At 39.0% G+C, this 15,097-nt stretch overlaps 1 protein-coding gene and 1 long non-coding RNA gene across 2 annotated transcripts in view; both read left to right on the top strand.

The window, feature by feature from the left end:
- Window positions 1-10,588, top strand: part of LOC117286325 — a 15,538-nt gene extending 4,950 nt beyond the window's left edge. Inside the window, exons 3-4 of the long non-coding RNA XR_004517451.1 lie at window positions 9,495-9,581; window positions 10,458-10,588. This is a non-coding gene — a long non-coding RNA (uncharacterized LOC117286325). The remainder of the gene's footprint in view (window positions 1-9,494; window positions 9,582-10,457) is intronic.
- A 4,170-nt stretch (window positions 10,589-14,758) lies between these two features.
- Fam181b (family with sequence similarity 181 member B) overlaps window positions 14,759-15,097 on the top strand; it is a 1,718-nt gene continuing 1,379 nt past the window's right edge. Inside the window, exon 1 of the mRNA XM_033763939.1 lies at window positions 14,759-14,873. Coding sequence (XP_033619830.1) covers window positions 14,759-14,873 — 115 coding nt within the window. The remainder of the gene's footprint in view (window positions 14,874-15,097) is intronic.

Below are 15,097 nucleotides of genomic sequence, written 5' to 3'. Positions count from 1 at the left end.
TTACAAACACTTTGTTTCCATTTTTTCCTTTTCTCGTAGTTTTTCTTGTCCCTTATTTCCTTTCCCCTATTCTTCCCACTTCTCCTACACCTGTAGCCCTTTTAGAAGTTTTCAGTTTTAATGAAATCTAGCTTATGAATTATTTTTTCATGGACCATGACTTTGGTGCTGTATTTAAGACACCTTTATACTCAAAATCATCTGGGGCTTTTTGTATGTTAACTTCTAGGAGTATTAAGGTTTTGAAGATTGTATTTAGATCCATTATCATAATTAATTTTCAGTAGATTTTTATAAAGCATATAAAGTCTATATCTTGTTTTCTGCACATGTCTAGTTGTTAGTACCATTTGTTGAAAAGCCTATCATTATTCCACTGTACTGTCTTTGTCATAGACCAGTCTACTATATCTCTACAGCTATATATCTACTTATCTATATATATTTCTAGGCTCTCTATTCTGTTTCATTGTTCTGTTTATTATTTCACCAGTACCACCCTATCTTGATTAATTTATCTTTATCATGTCTTAAAATCGGATAGTATTAGTTTTCCAACTTTGTTCCTCTCCTTCAGTATTATTTTGCTATCCTTTAAGTTTATATTTTCAGGTCCTGGCTTATGAAGGTGCTCCTTTCTAGGACCCTTTGCCTACTTCTCTTTTTTTTTTAATCTATCAAAACTCTCAGCATCTTCTTAAGGCCCAGATTGAGTGGCATCATTATAAAATCTTCTCAAAAATTTCCAGACACAGTGAATCACTCCCTTTTGGATGTTCCAGTGAAACGTTGCTTGTTTTTCTATAAAAACCTATTCTGGGGATGGGAAGCAAGTCTATGTCATTTATCTATGTCTAATACATGGCGTATCTAGAATGTGTGTATTGTTGATGCTTAGGATGGTGTCTGAGACATAGCAGATTCGCAAAAGATACTGGCAAGTGACGAAGATGGATATGTTCACAAATAGGTGCGACAAAGTGGACTGAGCCTGGAAAAAGAGGGTTTTGTTTGAAGCTACCCACTGTTGCTACTAGCTGCTTGAGCTTTGGCAAGATGCCTAAACTTTGTAAGTTTAGATTTCTTCATTAAAATAGAGATGATAGTCTTGACCTGAAAGAGTTTTTGTGTGGATTAAGGAATTATATGTTCAAATGCTCAGAAGTACTTCAAATGTAAGGTGAGAGCTCAATAACTGCTTTTCTTTTTTTGGTACTGGTGATTGAATCAGTATCTTCACAATGAGCTACATCTCCAGCCCCCTCTTTAATTTTTTCTTTTGAGACAGGGTCTTGCTAAATTGCCCACACTGGGCTTGAACTTGCGATTTTCCTGCTTCCCTTTTTCTGAATGAGTGAATGGGTGAATAAAGAAGTGCTATAAAAGAGATAAAGGTAAAATGTCTGAGAAAGTATTAGGGCCAGTGGCAATGAGAGCTGGAGAGGCTTTCTGGAAGAAGTTAATGTTTAATGTAGGTTTTAATAGCAGGACAGGATCCTCAGAAAGTGTAGGGGAATTAGTGATCGCCTTGTTCAGACCTATAGGACTATAACCTAAAGCATTTTCTACTGTCTTAAATGTTATGCCCAGTGAAAGCCAATTTATTTATTTATCTCATATTTATTTCCTTTCCCTCTACCCCTCCCACTTCCCTTACCCCTTAGTACCTTTTCTTCCTATTTCACATTATCAGTTATTCATTTTGATCTTTATTTTCACTTTCTGTTTCTCACATCAGAGAAACTTTTACACATGTGTGTTCTATTTATTTCACTTACAAGTAAAAGCTTTTGCAAATAGGGATGGGGTGGAGAAGTCAAAGGGAGGGCAGGGGAATGGGGAAAAAATAAGAACCAAGATACATCACGTAAAGGTACAAGTTCCCAATGATGAATGTAAATGTTTTGTATACCTAAAATGTACAAATCAAGTAATATAAGAGAAAAAGTAAAAGTTAAAAAAAAAGAAAGCCAATTTAATAATAATGTGGAAAGATCAAGTTCAAACAGAACCAGACATTGGCAGGGGTATCTAAAATTCAGATTCTTGAGCTGGTGGTGGTGTAGCCAGTGTTTCAGGGGCCCTGTGTTTGATCCCTTCTACTGAGAAATAAAATCAGATTCTTTTTTCATAAAAGCGATTCTGAGGGCTAGATGAGGGGTATTAAAAGATAGGTATGGTATTCTAAGACTAGAAAATATCCCTCTTTACTCATTTCCTTCTTTGATGCAGTCAGGAAGTGCTTTCCGGAAAGAACAGGCAGGTTTAAGGCAATTATGTGGTGTTGGCTCCCCCTAAGTCGGTGGGCTAGGCAACTCCAGCTGGCCTCACACAAGAGAAAGCAAACTTCAGCTGGCCCTCAGACCATTGTTTTAGCCCTCTGCAGAGAAATGTTCCAGCGGCAGATCGGAGCTGCTTAAGCTGTTTAATTGAATGAATTCAACCCCATATAATTGAATCTAGGTCTTTTAAGAATTTCTTTCTGGTGCACCGGATATTAGGTTGTTGGACTGCTTAAGTTACCAGGCCTCATATGGCCCTGGGTTTTTCTAGTGTCTATACTGTTACATTTCGCAGAAACCTCTGTGGGCTCTGAGTAGCCTTATGTTCACTCTGGTGGTGCTGCTCTGGTGGTGAATCAACTTCAGTCTAATGTCTAAGAAAAGTAAAAGCTATAAAGTATTTGAATGTAGTCTGAGTAAAAACGTTTCCGTGAGAGACTCGTGTAATTTTCATTTCCAGGAAAAGAAAAGGGCATAATCACTGTTCGAAGATCAAATCCTTCAGCTCCATTTTGGCCTCATCTTCTTGGGTCTGCAGCACACTTGCCATATGATGAATGAATTGTTACAGAAAGTGAAAAAGCATTGAGCGGCAGCTGATTATCTTCAGCCTCTCTCTGTCAGTTCAACTTCATTACTGATACCAGAATGAGATTTCTTTGTGTGTGTGTGTGTGTGTGTGTGTGTAATTTACCACCAAAGACATAATAGATATTAAACACATAGTCATGAGTTTTGACAAATACTTATGCCCAGTTATGGCTTGGGTATTTTGAGGGTCCCCAAGAATTCATGTATTGAAATGTAATCCCTACTGTTATATATTAAGAGGGTGGAAATTTAAGCTGTCTATGATATATAGAGGTGAGGCCTTTGAAAGCTGATTAGGCCTAGATAAGGTCATTAAGGTGGAACCTTGTGATTGAATCATGGTGGCTTTAGTAGGACAGACCAGAAGACACATACACACGCATGTGCACAGCCCCGGTCTCTTGTCATATGATGCTGTGTGCCACTTCAGGATTCTGTCAGCAAGAAGGCCATCACCAGATAAGGTCGCTGGAATTGTGAGTCAAAGTGAGCCTCTTTAAAAAAAATAAAGTAGTCTGCACCAGTCATTTTATTATAGCAATGAAAAATGAGTGCAACATCTCAGTGAAGATACAGTATATTTGCATCCCTATATAAGGTTCCTTTAAATTGTGGGTATTGGGTATTCTGTCCCAGTGATGTGCAAAGTGACTATGATACCCTATACTAAATTGGAAGTTCTAATCCTCAATTACAGGTTGTTGAGAATGAAGCAAATGTTTGGTGGTTCTGCTAGAAGCTGCATATTTGGATCCAAAAAGACATCATGCCCATGACACAATACACTTAAAAGCCATATTTCCCTTTTCTTCCTGAAAAGCATGCGTAGAACATGGATCTCCCTAGATATTGGACAGAGATCCCAAACAGGAAGCAGGGCAGGGAGTGTCTTACACAGTAGATATTTCCAGTGTGTTCACTTAGAAGAAGGCTTTTGATGGAGTTATTGGTGTATAGAGTTTTCCTACAGTGAAGACTGTTATTTAAAAAATTAGTTTTAAGAAGCTTGTATAATAATCCATTCTAAAGCTTAATGGATTAAACCCAAAATTTATTATTTCATGTGATCCTGTGAGTGGGTGCTCTTGTGGTACTTCTGTTGGTCTTACCTGGGACTATTCATGTGGCTTCAGTTATCTGATGATTGGACTGGGTCTTGTGACCCCAAAGTGGCCTTCTTGATATGTGTGGCAAATAGTGGTGGCTCTAGGTTTCCACTTTCCATGGGCTTTCAGACTCTGTGTGTTTCAACATTGTGAGACTGAAGTGGAAACTACAAAGTCTCTTCTGTTGCCAACTTTCAAAGGTTTCTCAGTTGGGCAGGGTGTGTAGAAACAGACTCCAACTCTTGATGGAATAAATGGAAATGCCATATTGCAGGGGGCTTTGACCCAGAGAACACTGATTAATTAAAGGTATTGTTACAGCAACATGTCACAGCTGTTAGGTTGGGTATAAGTAAAAGAAAGCATGAAATATAAATGAATAAGTGTGACTCATTTTTATAATTATAGTGACACTGTAAATGGAGCCAGGACTTGGTAAATCAGAGCAAGGATTAGTTTTACATAGAAGCTGTTGATTGCACTATTTATTTGTAGTGGAAAACCCCAAGAAAGCTAATGGAAACAAGACTTGTGGGAAAATTCTGGTAGACCCAGTTAGTAAAAAACTATTCAAGTGTAAAAAAAGAAAAGGAATAAACATATATTGTTAAATGATCAAAAGCAAGGGGGAGAGAAGATGGATGACTAGAGGGTGACAGGGTGAAGGTCTTCAGAAAAGCAGTTCTGCTGAGGAAGGGTGAAAGATAGATACATGAGGATAAAAGAGAGTTTACCTAGATTGGTGGAAACCTATGGTGCTGCAGCTGGTTCTTTGTTATGACTGAAAGTTCTAAAAGGTTCGCCATCACTGACCTAGATGTAAAATTCAGTGTTTAAGGGGAAAACAGACGACCTCTGGATCACAGTATCACACACCCTCACCCCAGGCCTGGGATACATATCATTTTTGCAAGGTGAGACTAAATGAAAGGAGGGATATCCATGGAGGTTTCTAGGAGGCCACCCCTGGAGCTCAAAACTAGAACATGTGCTCTGAGGGAGCAAAAGTCCTCAAGGGTTCAGGTAGGCAATTGTGTCGCCCGGAGGAGATATGGCTACTCGAAACCAGAAAGTGATGCCAGTGTAGAGGGAACCATATCAAGGCTCTGGGTTAATTCTATAGCTCCATGGAGCCTTTTCTTTCTATTTCCATTGTTATTTTGGTAATTGTAATTAATGTATCTTTGCTACTTTGTTGTATTTGGGTCATTATTCCTTGTTTTCATTTTTTCTTTCTTCTTTCTTTAGTTTCTTGCTTCTTTATTGATATTGGTTACTAATATTTTAACTTTCAAGAGTTTCCCCTTTGACTTGCTCCTTCTTTTAATGTTTCTTCCCCTCATCTTCTGACTCTCTTTCCTCCCTATTCTTTGTGCTTTTGTCTTTCTCATTATTTTGCCTCCTTGCTTTCCCCTTCCTCCTCTCCATCTATCTAATGGTAAAAAAATAACAGATAAAAATAGAGTCCTGTATAAGTGCATTAAAAAATAAGAATTACCAGTGCTACACATTAGCCTGTGCCATTTAGAGTGCGTCAGTGTTATGGCTTGATCTAGATCTCCCCTCAAAGCCTCATGAGCACAAAGGTGGGGCCTTTTGCAAGTGGCTGAATCTAGGTTGTGTGATACTGGGATTAAGGGTCTGTGATAACTAATTTGGTTTAGAGTTGTTCTGGGTGTGGAGAATGGGAAGCCCCACGCTCAGTGTGGGTGGCACCAATCTATAGGCTTATAGCCTGGATGGAATACAAAGGGATGGAAAGAAAACTACTGCTGCTTGCTGCCTTCTGCCTACTGTGGCATGGACTATTTCCTCTTTACCACACCCTTCTTCCATACCACCCTGCAATGGATCTAACCAACTATGGACTGAAACCTTTACAAACTGTAGCTGAAATAAACCTTTTCTCCTAACTTTGAGTGTTGGATATTTTGTTCCAGCAAGGAGAAAAGTAACAAAGACAAGACAGGGTAATACTAAAAAAATTGGGTTTAAAGAGTTCAAACAAAACAAAATTACCTACAAACATATTAACAGGTAACAGCAATCTTACAGCCATCTTCAATCTCTAACTATACTTCTACTCATCCGCAAATCCTCCTGCCTACATGGACACCCTCAAACCCCTTTAACACTAGCCATTTCCCTAGCTGTAAAAAAACTTCAACAGAGTCTTACTTCCTACTTTTTACTTATTGACCTTTCCCTTGCCTCCCTCTTTTCTCATTGGTATACCCACTTCAGTTTCCCCTGTCTCTCCTCTTCTACCCACACCCACATCACAGACAAACCACAGATAGCAGTACAATATACTCTATAGGGGATAATGACAAAGAAGGTGAGCTTTTTAAAAGCAAGTATTAATGTTTATAATTGTTGAATGCTCCTGAAAAGGCAGAGCAAAACTGACAAAATAGCCATACTTATAGATACATATTTCTATATCTATATATCTATCAGTGCATATATTGATTGGGATTGCATTAAATATATATGATAGCAGTACAATATACTCTATAGGGGATAATGACAAAGAAGGTGAGCTTTTTAAAAGCAAGTATTAATGTTTATAATTGTTGAATGCTCCTGAAAAGGCAGAGCAAAACTGACAAAATAGCCATACTTATAGATACATATTTCTATATCTATATATCTATCAGTGCATATATTGATTGGGATTGCATTAAATATATATATTATACATATATTATATATTACATATTATTATATAATATTACATAAATATATTATATATGTATATTAAATGCAATCCCAATAAAATATTAACATTCTCACAGAATTGGCAGAAACAATTATGAAATCTGTATGGAACCAGGATAGCAAAAGCAATCCTGGATGATAAGAACTAAGCAGGAGGCATCACAATCCTGAATGTTTTCATGTTATACTTCAAAGCTACAGTGATAAAAATAGCATGGTACTGGTGCAAAAATAGACACACAAACCAACAGAACCCAATAGAGAATGCGGAAACAAACTCAGACACATTGAGCCACTTGATCACTGACAAAGAGCCAAAAATTTATGCTGGAAGTAAGATAGACTATGATAAAACTGGTGCTGATAAAACTGGCTATCCATATGCAGAAGATTGAATCTAGACCTATATCTCTCACCATATATCAAACTAAAATAAAAATGTATCAAATAACTAAATGTTAAACCAGAAACACTCAATCTGAAGGAAGACAAAATAGGTAAATTTTTTGAAGTCAAAGGCATAGGCAAGGATTTTCTGAGCAGAGTATTCTGTATACTTCACAATAAGTGGCAACCATCAAGAAATTAACAGTAGCAAATGGTTGGTGAGGCTGTGGAGAAAAAAGAACCCTCCTGTACTGATGATGGGAGGGTAATCTAATACAACCCCTATGAAGGTATGGAGAGTTTTCAAAAAACTTAAAATAGGAATTCCATTTGAGTCCGCTATTCCTCTTCCAGGTGTCTTCCTGAAAGAGTTAAAGACACCATATTACACTGATACATGCATACTCAAAATAGCTAAATCTTGGAAGCAGCCTATGTGTACACCAAGAACAATGAATGTGTAAAGAAAATGTGGTATTTATGCATAATGAAGTATTAGTCTGTTATAAAGAATGATAAATTTGAATTATTTGCAGGAAAATGGATGCACCTTGAGTTCATAATGTTGTGAAATAAATCAGACACAAGATGTCATATACTTTCTCTTATATGAGAAACCTAAAGAATAAATAAATCAAAGAACAAAATAGAACATAGACAATAGGAAATATGGAGATAGATTTTTGGTAAATAGAGGGGGACTAAGAGACGTTTGGAGGGGTTTGGGGAAATAACAAACATATGTAAATACAAACTTATAAAAAGGTAAAGTATGTACGATAGAAACAGAAATTGTTATGGCTTTAGATCTAAGATGTCTCCCTCAAATCTGTATTTAGAGGTGGGGTTTTGGAAGGTGATTGGGCCATGGCCGCTATACTTGTCAGTGGACTCATCCACTAATGAGCTCAGCAGCTGATATGCTATTAGGAGGTGGGGCCTGCTCAGAGGCATGTCACTGGGGGTGTGAAGAATGTATCCTCCCTCCCTGCTTCCTCCCTTCTTTCTCTTCTTCCTGGCTATCATGAGATGTGAAAAATTTCTCTGTCAGACCTTCTACCTTATCCTTTGGAGCCAGCCTACAATGCAAAGAATCCTCTACAAAGTAGAGACCAAAGTAAAACTGTCTTCCTTTTAAGTTGTGGGTGTCAGTATTGTGTCTCAGTGATACTAGGGTTGGGGGTCATTGCTGTGAATATACCTGATCATGTGGAAGCCTTTGGAATTCATCCGAAAGAGGAAATTTGAAAGTCTTGGAGTTGCCAACTAGCAAGGGCCTAGAATGCTGTAATCTGAGTATTATGGGAGATTTTGGTTAGAGTTTAGAAGACCTAGATATTGACATGAATGTGAATAGTAAAAGCCAGGCTCAGGAGGTTTTATCAGAGAACAAGCTCTCCATTGGTGGTTTGATTCAAGACCTTGTATGTTTTCTTCTGGTAGAAAATTTCTCCACATTTTGCCCATGTTCTAAGACTTTTCAAGAGACTGAGACTAAGGGTTGCAGACTAATCTAGCAGACAAATTTTTAAGGCAGCAGTGTTCAGGATGTAGCATGAGTATTAATTCCTGCTTTTAACAAGATCAAAATAAAAATCATGAATAAATTATAGAATTAAATGATGTAAAAAGTTTGTAGTTTTAACAGAAAGGAGGTGCTTTACAAAGTTGGGGCCATAGACAGTTTGGCTGCTGAAAAGATTTGCATTAAAATGAAGCCAGGTATTTTGTACCAGGACAATAGGGAAGATAGCTTGAGGGCAAAGGTGCAAAATAAAGGACTTTGCTTTGAAAAGAGAAACCCAGCAAGAGTAGCTCACTGAAGGCTTTCCAGAGTTCATCCAGCCAGGCTCTCAGAGGCCCCAACAGCCATGATCCAAGGGGGCCTGCCTACTCTATGAGATGGCAGCAGACCTTGGTATCATCCATACTGTGCTTGTTTTAAGACATGAAAAATGCAAGAATTGTTGCATCAGGGAGGTTTCATCTAGATTTCAGAAGAAGTCCTCACACACTAGTCAATGTGCCCTTAAGAGGGTATGCATGAAGCTGTAAGAGTAAAACCAAAAGAGTAGCAGAGACTCTAGGAAGTCAAAGGGAGTTACCTGTGCCATCTGAGAAAATTCACAAGCAATGAGGAGCACCTACTCAAGAGAGAGTCCATGAGGGCTGTGACTGTCAATGCCATAGGGACAGCACTGCCCAAGCCCCTAGGATTTCACATCTCACCACCACTTGTCCCGGGTGCTGGGCATGGAACTATAAGATTTAATGTTTGCCCTGTGGGATTTCTGTCTTGCTTTAGTCCCATTCTTTTCTATGTCCCTATTTCTCCTTTTTGGAGTGGGAATGTTTACTCTGTGCTGTTGCATGTCAGAAGGGTTTAACTTTCTTTTTGATTTTTCAGGTGCTCAGAGCTATGACTTTGCCTTCAATCTCAGAGAATTTGGATTTGGACTTTTCAGCACTGCTGAAACTGTTAAAACTGGAAACTGTAAGAAATGGACTAAATGCATTTTGTGTGAAGAGAGGGACATGAGTCTTTTGGGGGCCAAAGGTGGAATGTTATATTGTAGATCTAAAATTCTCCCCACATGGCTCATATGTTCAGAGATGGGGCTTTTAGAAGGCAATTGAATCAATGAGGGGACTATGTCAGCAGTGGATAATTCTCCAAGGAATTCAGCCTGCATGTGCTGTTAGGAAATAGGACCTGGATAGAGGAAGGTCACCTAGAAGGATAGATCTCTCTACTTGCCTCCTCCCTTCTCTCTGCTGTTGAGTCACCATAATGTGAGCAGCTTTCCTCTGCCAGACCTTTTTGCCAAGCCCCTTCTGCCTTGAAGACAGTTGACTATGGACTGAATCCTCTAAAAATCCTCTCTTCCTATTGACTGTGGGTATTGGTTATTGTGTCCCAGTTTTGAAAAGGTCACTAAGACACAAATTATAAACCTGAACCTGAATGAAACAAAACAAAAATTACCTATAGGAATGTTGGCGTACAAATGAGCCTTGTGATATAGTTTTGAACTTTAAACCACTTAAATTGTCAAAAATTATGAAAAAGTTAAAGATTTATAAAGTCTTTTATTTTATTTTAGTTTTGAGACAGGTTCTTGCTAATGTAGTTCAGGCTCACCTTGAACTCACTATGTAGGCCAAGTTTGCCTCGAACTCACGGTGTGATCCTTGTGCCTCAGCCTCCGGAGTGCCGGGGTTACAGATATGTACCACCATGACCAGCTAAAGAATTATAAAGTATTTTAAAAAGTAAAAAGCAAAGCAAAACAAATGAACCTATTCATTGACTTGATGGCATAAGCAAACAGGTGATTTATTTTTATTTATTTATTTATTTTTGCAACAGGTGATTTAAAATGTAGGAAGATTGTTCAGAAATGTTTGGAGAACAAAAGAACGGGGGAAGATGAAACAGCAATAAATTGAAATCTAATTGCAGTGATTATATTATTAGTAAGGACAATATTGTTATTCTAAGTGTATTAAACATGCTGTATAATATAGAAAGAGTACATAAAAACACAAATATCATCAAATCTCTATATTTACTTCTGTTTTGCAGGGAACACAGGGGCTACAAAGAACATGTTAAATCACATTATGGAGACGGGTGCAATCAACCACAAGTACAGAATGTGGGAAAGTTGATAAAGCCATGACTTAGTTTCCTTAGCAAACTAATTGTGAAGTAAACAAAATGGGGTGGGGATGGGGATTGCAGATTTTAGAAGATTTAAGAGACACACCAAATAAGTTCTCTGCTCTTTGTTTCATGAAGCGGGTGGGTTCTAATGTCTCTCTTCTTACGTCTGAGCTGGGCTTAGTGATTTGCTTGACTAATACAATGTAGTGAAAGAGAACTTCTGGGGATTCCAGGGCAGTTGGAAGTTGCACTTCTTGTGAAATTATCTGGAATTCCGGGGGCTTCGTGCAAGAGGTTTGAGAACTCTTGGATAAGTATGCTGAGAGGCCAGCAGTGTAAGCTGCATTCATATCAATGATACCAGTTTTGATCCTCCAGGCCAGACCTTGCCAGTGTCCCAAGAATCAGAAGGTTCATTTAGATTCTTGTGCTTAAATGCTGACCCATGATATTGATAGACATAATAAACTGGTTGGCACCTTAAGTCACTAAGTTTTGGAGCAATTTTTCATGCAATTACAGGTAACTGAGGTAACATCTAATATTTTAAGTAGGAAAGTAGGATATATTGCTGATAGAATGTAGTTTAGTTTGTAAGGGGTAAAACATGAGGGGGAAAGTAAAAGACACATTTTGGGGTGTGCATACAATTAGTAAGGTAACACCGTATTATAATAGTGATACTTTGTAAATTGTGTAATTAATTTGCTGTGAGATTTCAAAACTAGCGAGTGACAGGAAATTGGTTTAGCAAGAGAAGAAAAAAACATGCATAATTATTTCTTTCATTATAAATGTGCATTCCTGACATCTCTGAGGACTAAAATTGTCCTGCAGGGAATATGATTAAAGTTGCAAAGAGGAAAACAAAATAAGAAAGTCAGCTTTTGATCCTGCTGCTATATTTACCCACAAAAAGGAGGCAGCTCTCAGGTGGGCTTTTGTCTAAATAATGTCCTGAAACCCAAGTGTAAAAGAACAATATGAAATCTCATTTCTCCCAAATGGTTTGGGGTGAGTTCAGCCCTTGAGCCCCTGGGAGGCTTGGTTCCCAAGGAGACTAATCCCACTTGCTCAGCTTTAGGCACTACTGGAGGAAGAGCTCTGGCTTGGAGTTTTGCAGTCTCCAGTGCAAGCCTGAGCTTGTCCCTCTGCTCTACAGGAAGTGAAATGTATTGATGTCAAAGCCACTCAAGTGAGCGTGCTCACTCAGGGTGTAGCAGGAGGGGCTGATGGGCCCCGCTGAAGCTGGCCACTGACTTCATGGAAACCAGTTATATCACAGATAGAACTCTATCCCAAAGGAAAGGAGATCAAGGGAAAAAAAGCAACTGAGCCCACCAGGCAGAGGACATACATACAACTGAGTTGGATAGTGGAAACCCTAAGGATGTATTTGATCTGAGGTGTAGAATTATTTCAAGCATAAGTCATTTTTTGTTTATTGCCTACATTTTTCCATAAACACTATTGATTCCATTTAGCTGTGCCTTTGTTCAGGATGTACTCTTTGAGGGAGACATGTTGCTTATTTGCTTGACACACTCAAAATGCCATTTAAGTCTTTAATCAAATGCTACCTGTCTATGTAAAGGCCTTCACTCCTTTGGGCAGAACTGATATCTTTGCATCAATAATGGTACATTTAATTTATTTCTACCGAGACATGCTTCACATTATATTACAACAGCCTGTTTGCATGTCTTCCTCTCCAGCAGAAAGGGTGGGAATCATAGCTTCTTTTCTCTGCATCCTCAGTACTCCCATAATGCTAAGTACCTTGTGGCTATCAATACCTTTCTGTTGAATTCAGATGAATTAGTGACTGTATGAATATTTCTGTACAAGGATCAACTTTGTGACTGAAGTCATCAATATGTTATTTTTGTATGTAGAGCTTTGCGGTTGACAAAGGACCTTCCATTTCCAGCATTTTATGGACTTTCCTTTAAATAGGCTCCTATTATTCACTCTTCATAGGTGGGGAGATCCAAGCCCAAGGGGTGAGTTTTCTGTTGTCAGCCAGATCATAAAAGCAGAATTAAACTCTAAGTATCAGTTTCTGGCTATAGTTTCAGCATTCCCTCCACTGTACTAAGTGGATTTCTTAGAAATCCTGCAAATATAGCTGCTGTCTTGCACTTGAAAATAGGCACTCACTTTGTTGTGTGAAAAGGACAAATGATGCTGATTTCATAGTGTGATGTATCAGTTAGGAATGGGTGGGGCCAAAGAAATCAAGCTCATAGACATTTGCTAAACACTATTTTGTGCTTAACAGCTGCTTTCATACACACCACTGCCTAACAAATTTGAGGAGATGAGACTATCCCCATTGTGCACATGGGAAGAAGGTAAGACTTCAAAGTATTATTTGCCTGTTACATAATTCTCACCAAAACCCTTAGGATGGTTAGTACCATTCCAATTTTTCAGATGAGGAAACTGAACCTTAAAAAGATAAACTATTTTGCTTAAAGACACTTACCTATCAACAGACAGGCCTAGGATTGGAATCAGCTTTACCTAACTTCAAGTCAACTGTGGTACAGTGACCCAACTGTCTGCAAGTGAAGAAAGGCTCTTACATGGAAATCTTTTCACATGCTATTTATTTGGAATATGACTATGTCAGGATTTAGGTAACTCTCAGGGATATAAGAGATTTTTCAAATGTAAGATGTTGAATGTAGAGTCATGGGCATTTCTGACTAAGCTCTGGGCCTTGCTGACCAGATTCTGGGTGTCTCAGTCTGAACTCAGGCATCTTTGAATTCAAATGAAAGGGACATGATACCAGAGCCCACTTGAATAAAAAAGGAAAAACTGTCCAGCTATATGGCCTTGAGGAGTAGCTATTTTACCTTTTAAATTAAGCTTTTCTTCTTTGGCAAGGTTGTATGTCCAATAGCATATCTGCCACAGCTGAAAAAATAGCTTTTAAAGAGTTTAGAAAGGAATGGTCTGAACCTCCTCCATTTGTACTTTTCACCTATATTGCAAGAACTTAAGGAAATTTCATCACTCACAGTGTTTCTACATTGTGATCTCATTTAATGCTCATGAACACCTTGTGACAGAGAACATGTGTAAGGAAAAATAGCTTTCTGTGCTTTGAATAGGTAAGGGTAAACATGCATCCTGGCTATGGAATAGGTACAGTTAAGGGTCTTCTCAGGTATTTCTTTTAAATAGCCAAATGCCTGTGAGTTGGGCCATCTTATGTACATTTAACATGAGAAAGCTAAACAAAGCATGTTTGGCTGTCTTGTCCAAAGCCATGTGCTCAGAAGAACATGGATTTCAACCCAGGCCACAGAGATATTGAGCAGTGGGGCTAAGACCAGAACCCAGATCTTTTCTGAATCGCCTTCCATGGCCTAATATATTGTTCATTTTTACCAAGTGAAAGTGGGTCAAAGTGAACTTCAAGGTGATCTCCCAAATGCAGCAGACTTTTGGAAGGCCATCTAAATGGTAGTTCAGGGAGAGAGGTTCCAATTCGTCTGTGATCCAAAGATGCTGAGAGATTTGTATACACAATGACTTCCTCTCACACAAAAGCTGTCTTAATAAGAGTAAGTGCTTTCTCCTTGTCCCTTTCTGTTTTTGTACCAAAAAAAGATGGGCCAAGTGGTGGCTTCAATTTACTATAAACTAGTCGTTACTTCTAACAACTAAGGAGTAGAAGAAAGAGAACTGGATTTGAGAGTTTTGGGGAAACTCAAATTGGAACCTTAGGACCAGGGCTAGAGCCAAAGAAACACTAGTTTCCTTCCCCCATGAGCAAAGAGAGATGGAGAGCCCTTAAACTGTAGGGGGCTCTGGACTGGCTTTGTAATCAGACTGGATTGAATATGTCCTTGGTGAAGTCTTTGAGCTTCTCTGAGGCAGCTTCCTCCTTTTCTAAATAGTGGTATTAACAGGTAATTCCCAGGACTACTGTTCAAAGATTAAATGAGATATCGTAGGGGCAGTGCAGGACATAGGGAAACACCTAGAGGATGGTGGCGATTATTGTTACCAGAGGTGGGACTGAAACCCGAGTCTCTGATCTGCCTCCTCCGCCTCAGAACACTCCCGGGCGCCAGGATATGGCTGTGCGCCAGTTGAACTGGAGTTTGAGGACAGATCATCTCCTCCTCGTCCCGGGAGCTGAAGCTAGTCGAAAGAAACGCCCTGGGGCAAAGAAAAAGAAAAGGGTTAAAGCACGAGAAAGCCTAGAAAATTAGAAAAGCGCCTGAGCCCCCCTGACCCCCGCCCCATCGAGCCGCTAAGCCCCTCCCCTCCGCCGCCGAGGCTGTCGCGGTGGCTCCCGCCCTCCGCCCCTGGCTTACAAGATC

The sequence above is a fragment of the Fukomys damarensis genome, unplaced genomic scaffold (genome assembly GCF_012274545.1).
Source record: "Fukomys damarensis isolate Sample0158 unplaced genomic scaffold, DMR_v1.0_HiC HiC_scaffold_16, whole genome shotgun sequence".
NCBI classification, from domain to species: Eukaryota; Metazoa; Chordata; class Mammalia; order Rodentia; family Bathyergidae; genus Fukomys; species Fukomys damarensis.
The sequence above is the reverse complement of the archived record's forward strand: the minus strand, read 5'-3'. Positions and strand labels throughout refer to the sequence as shown.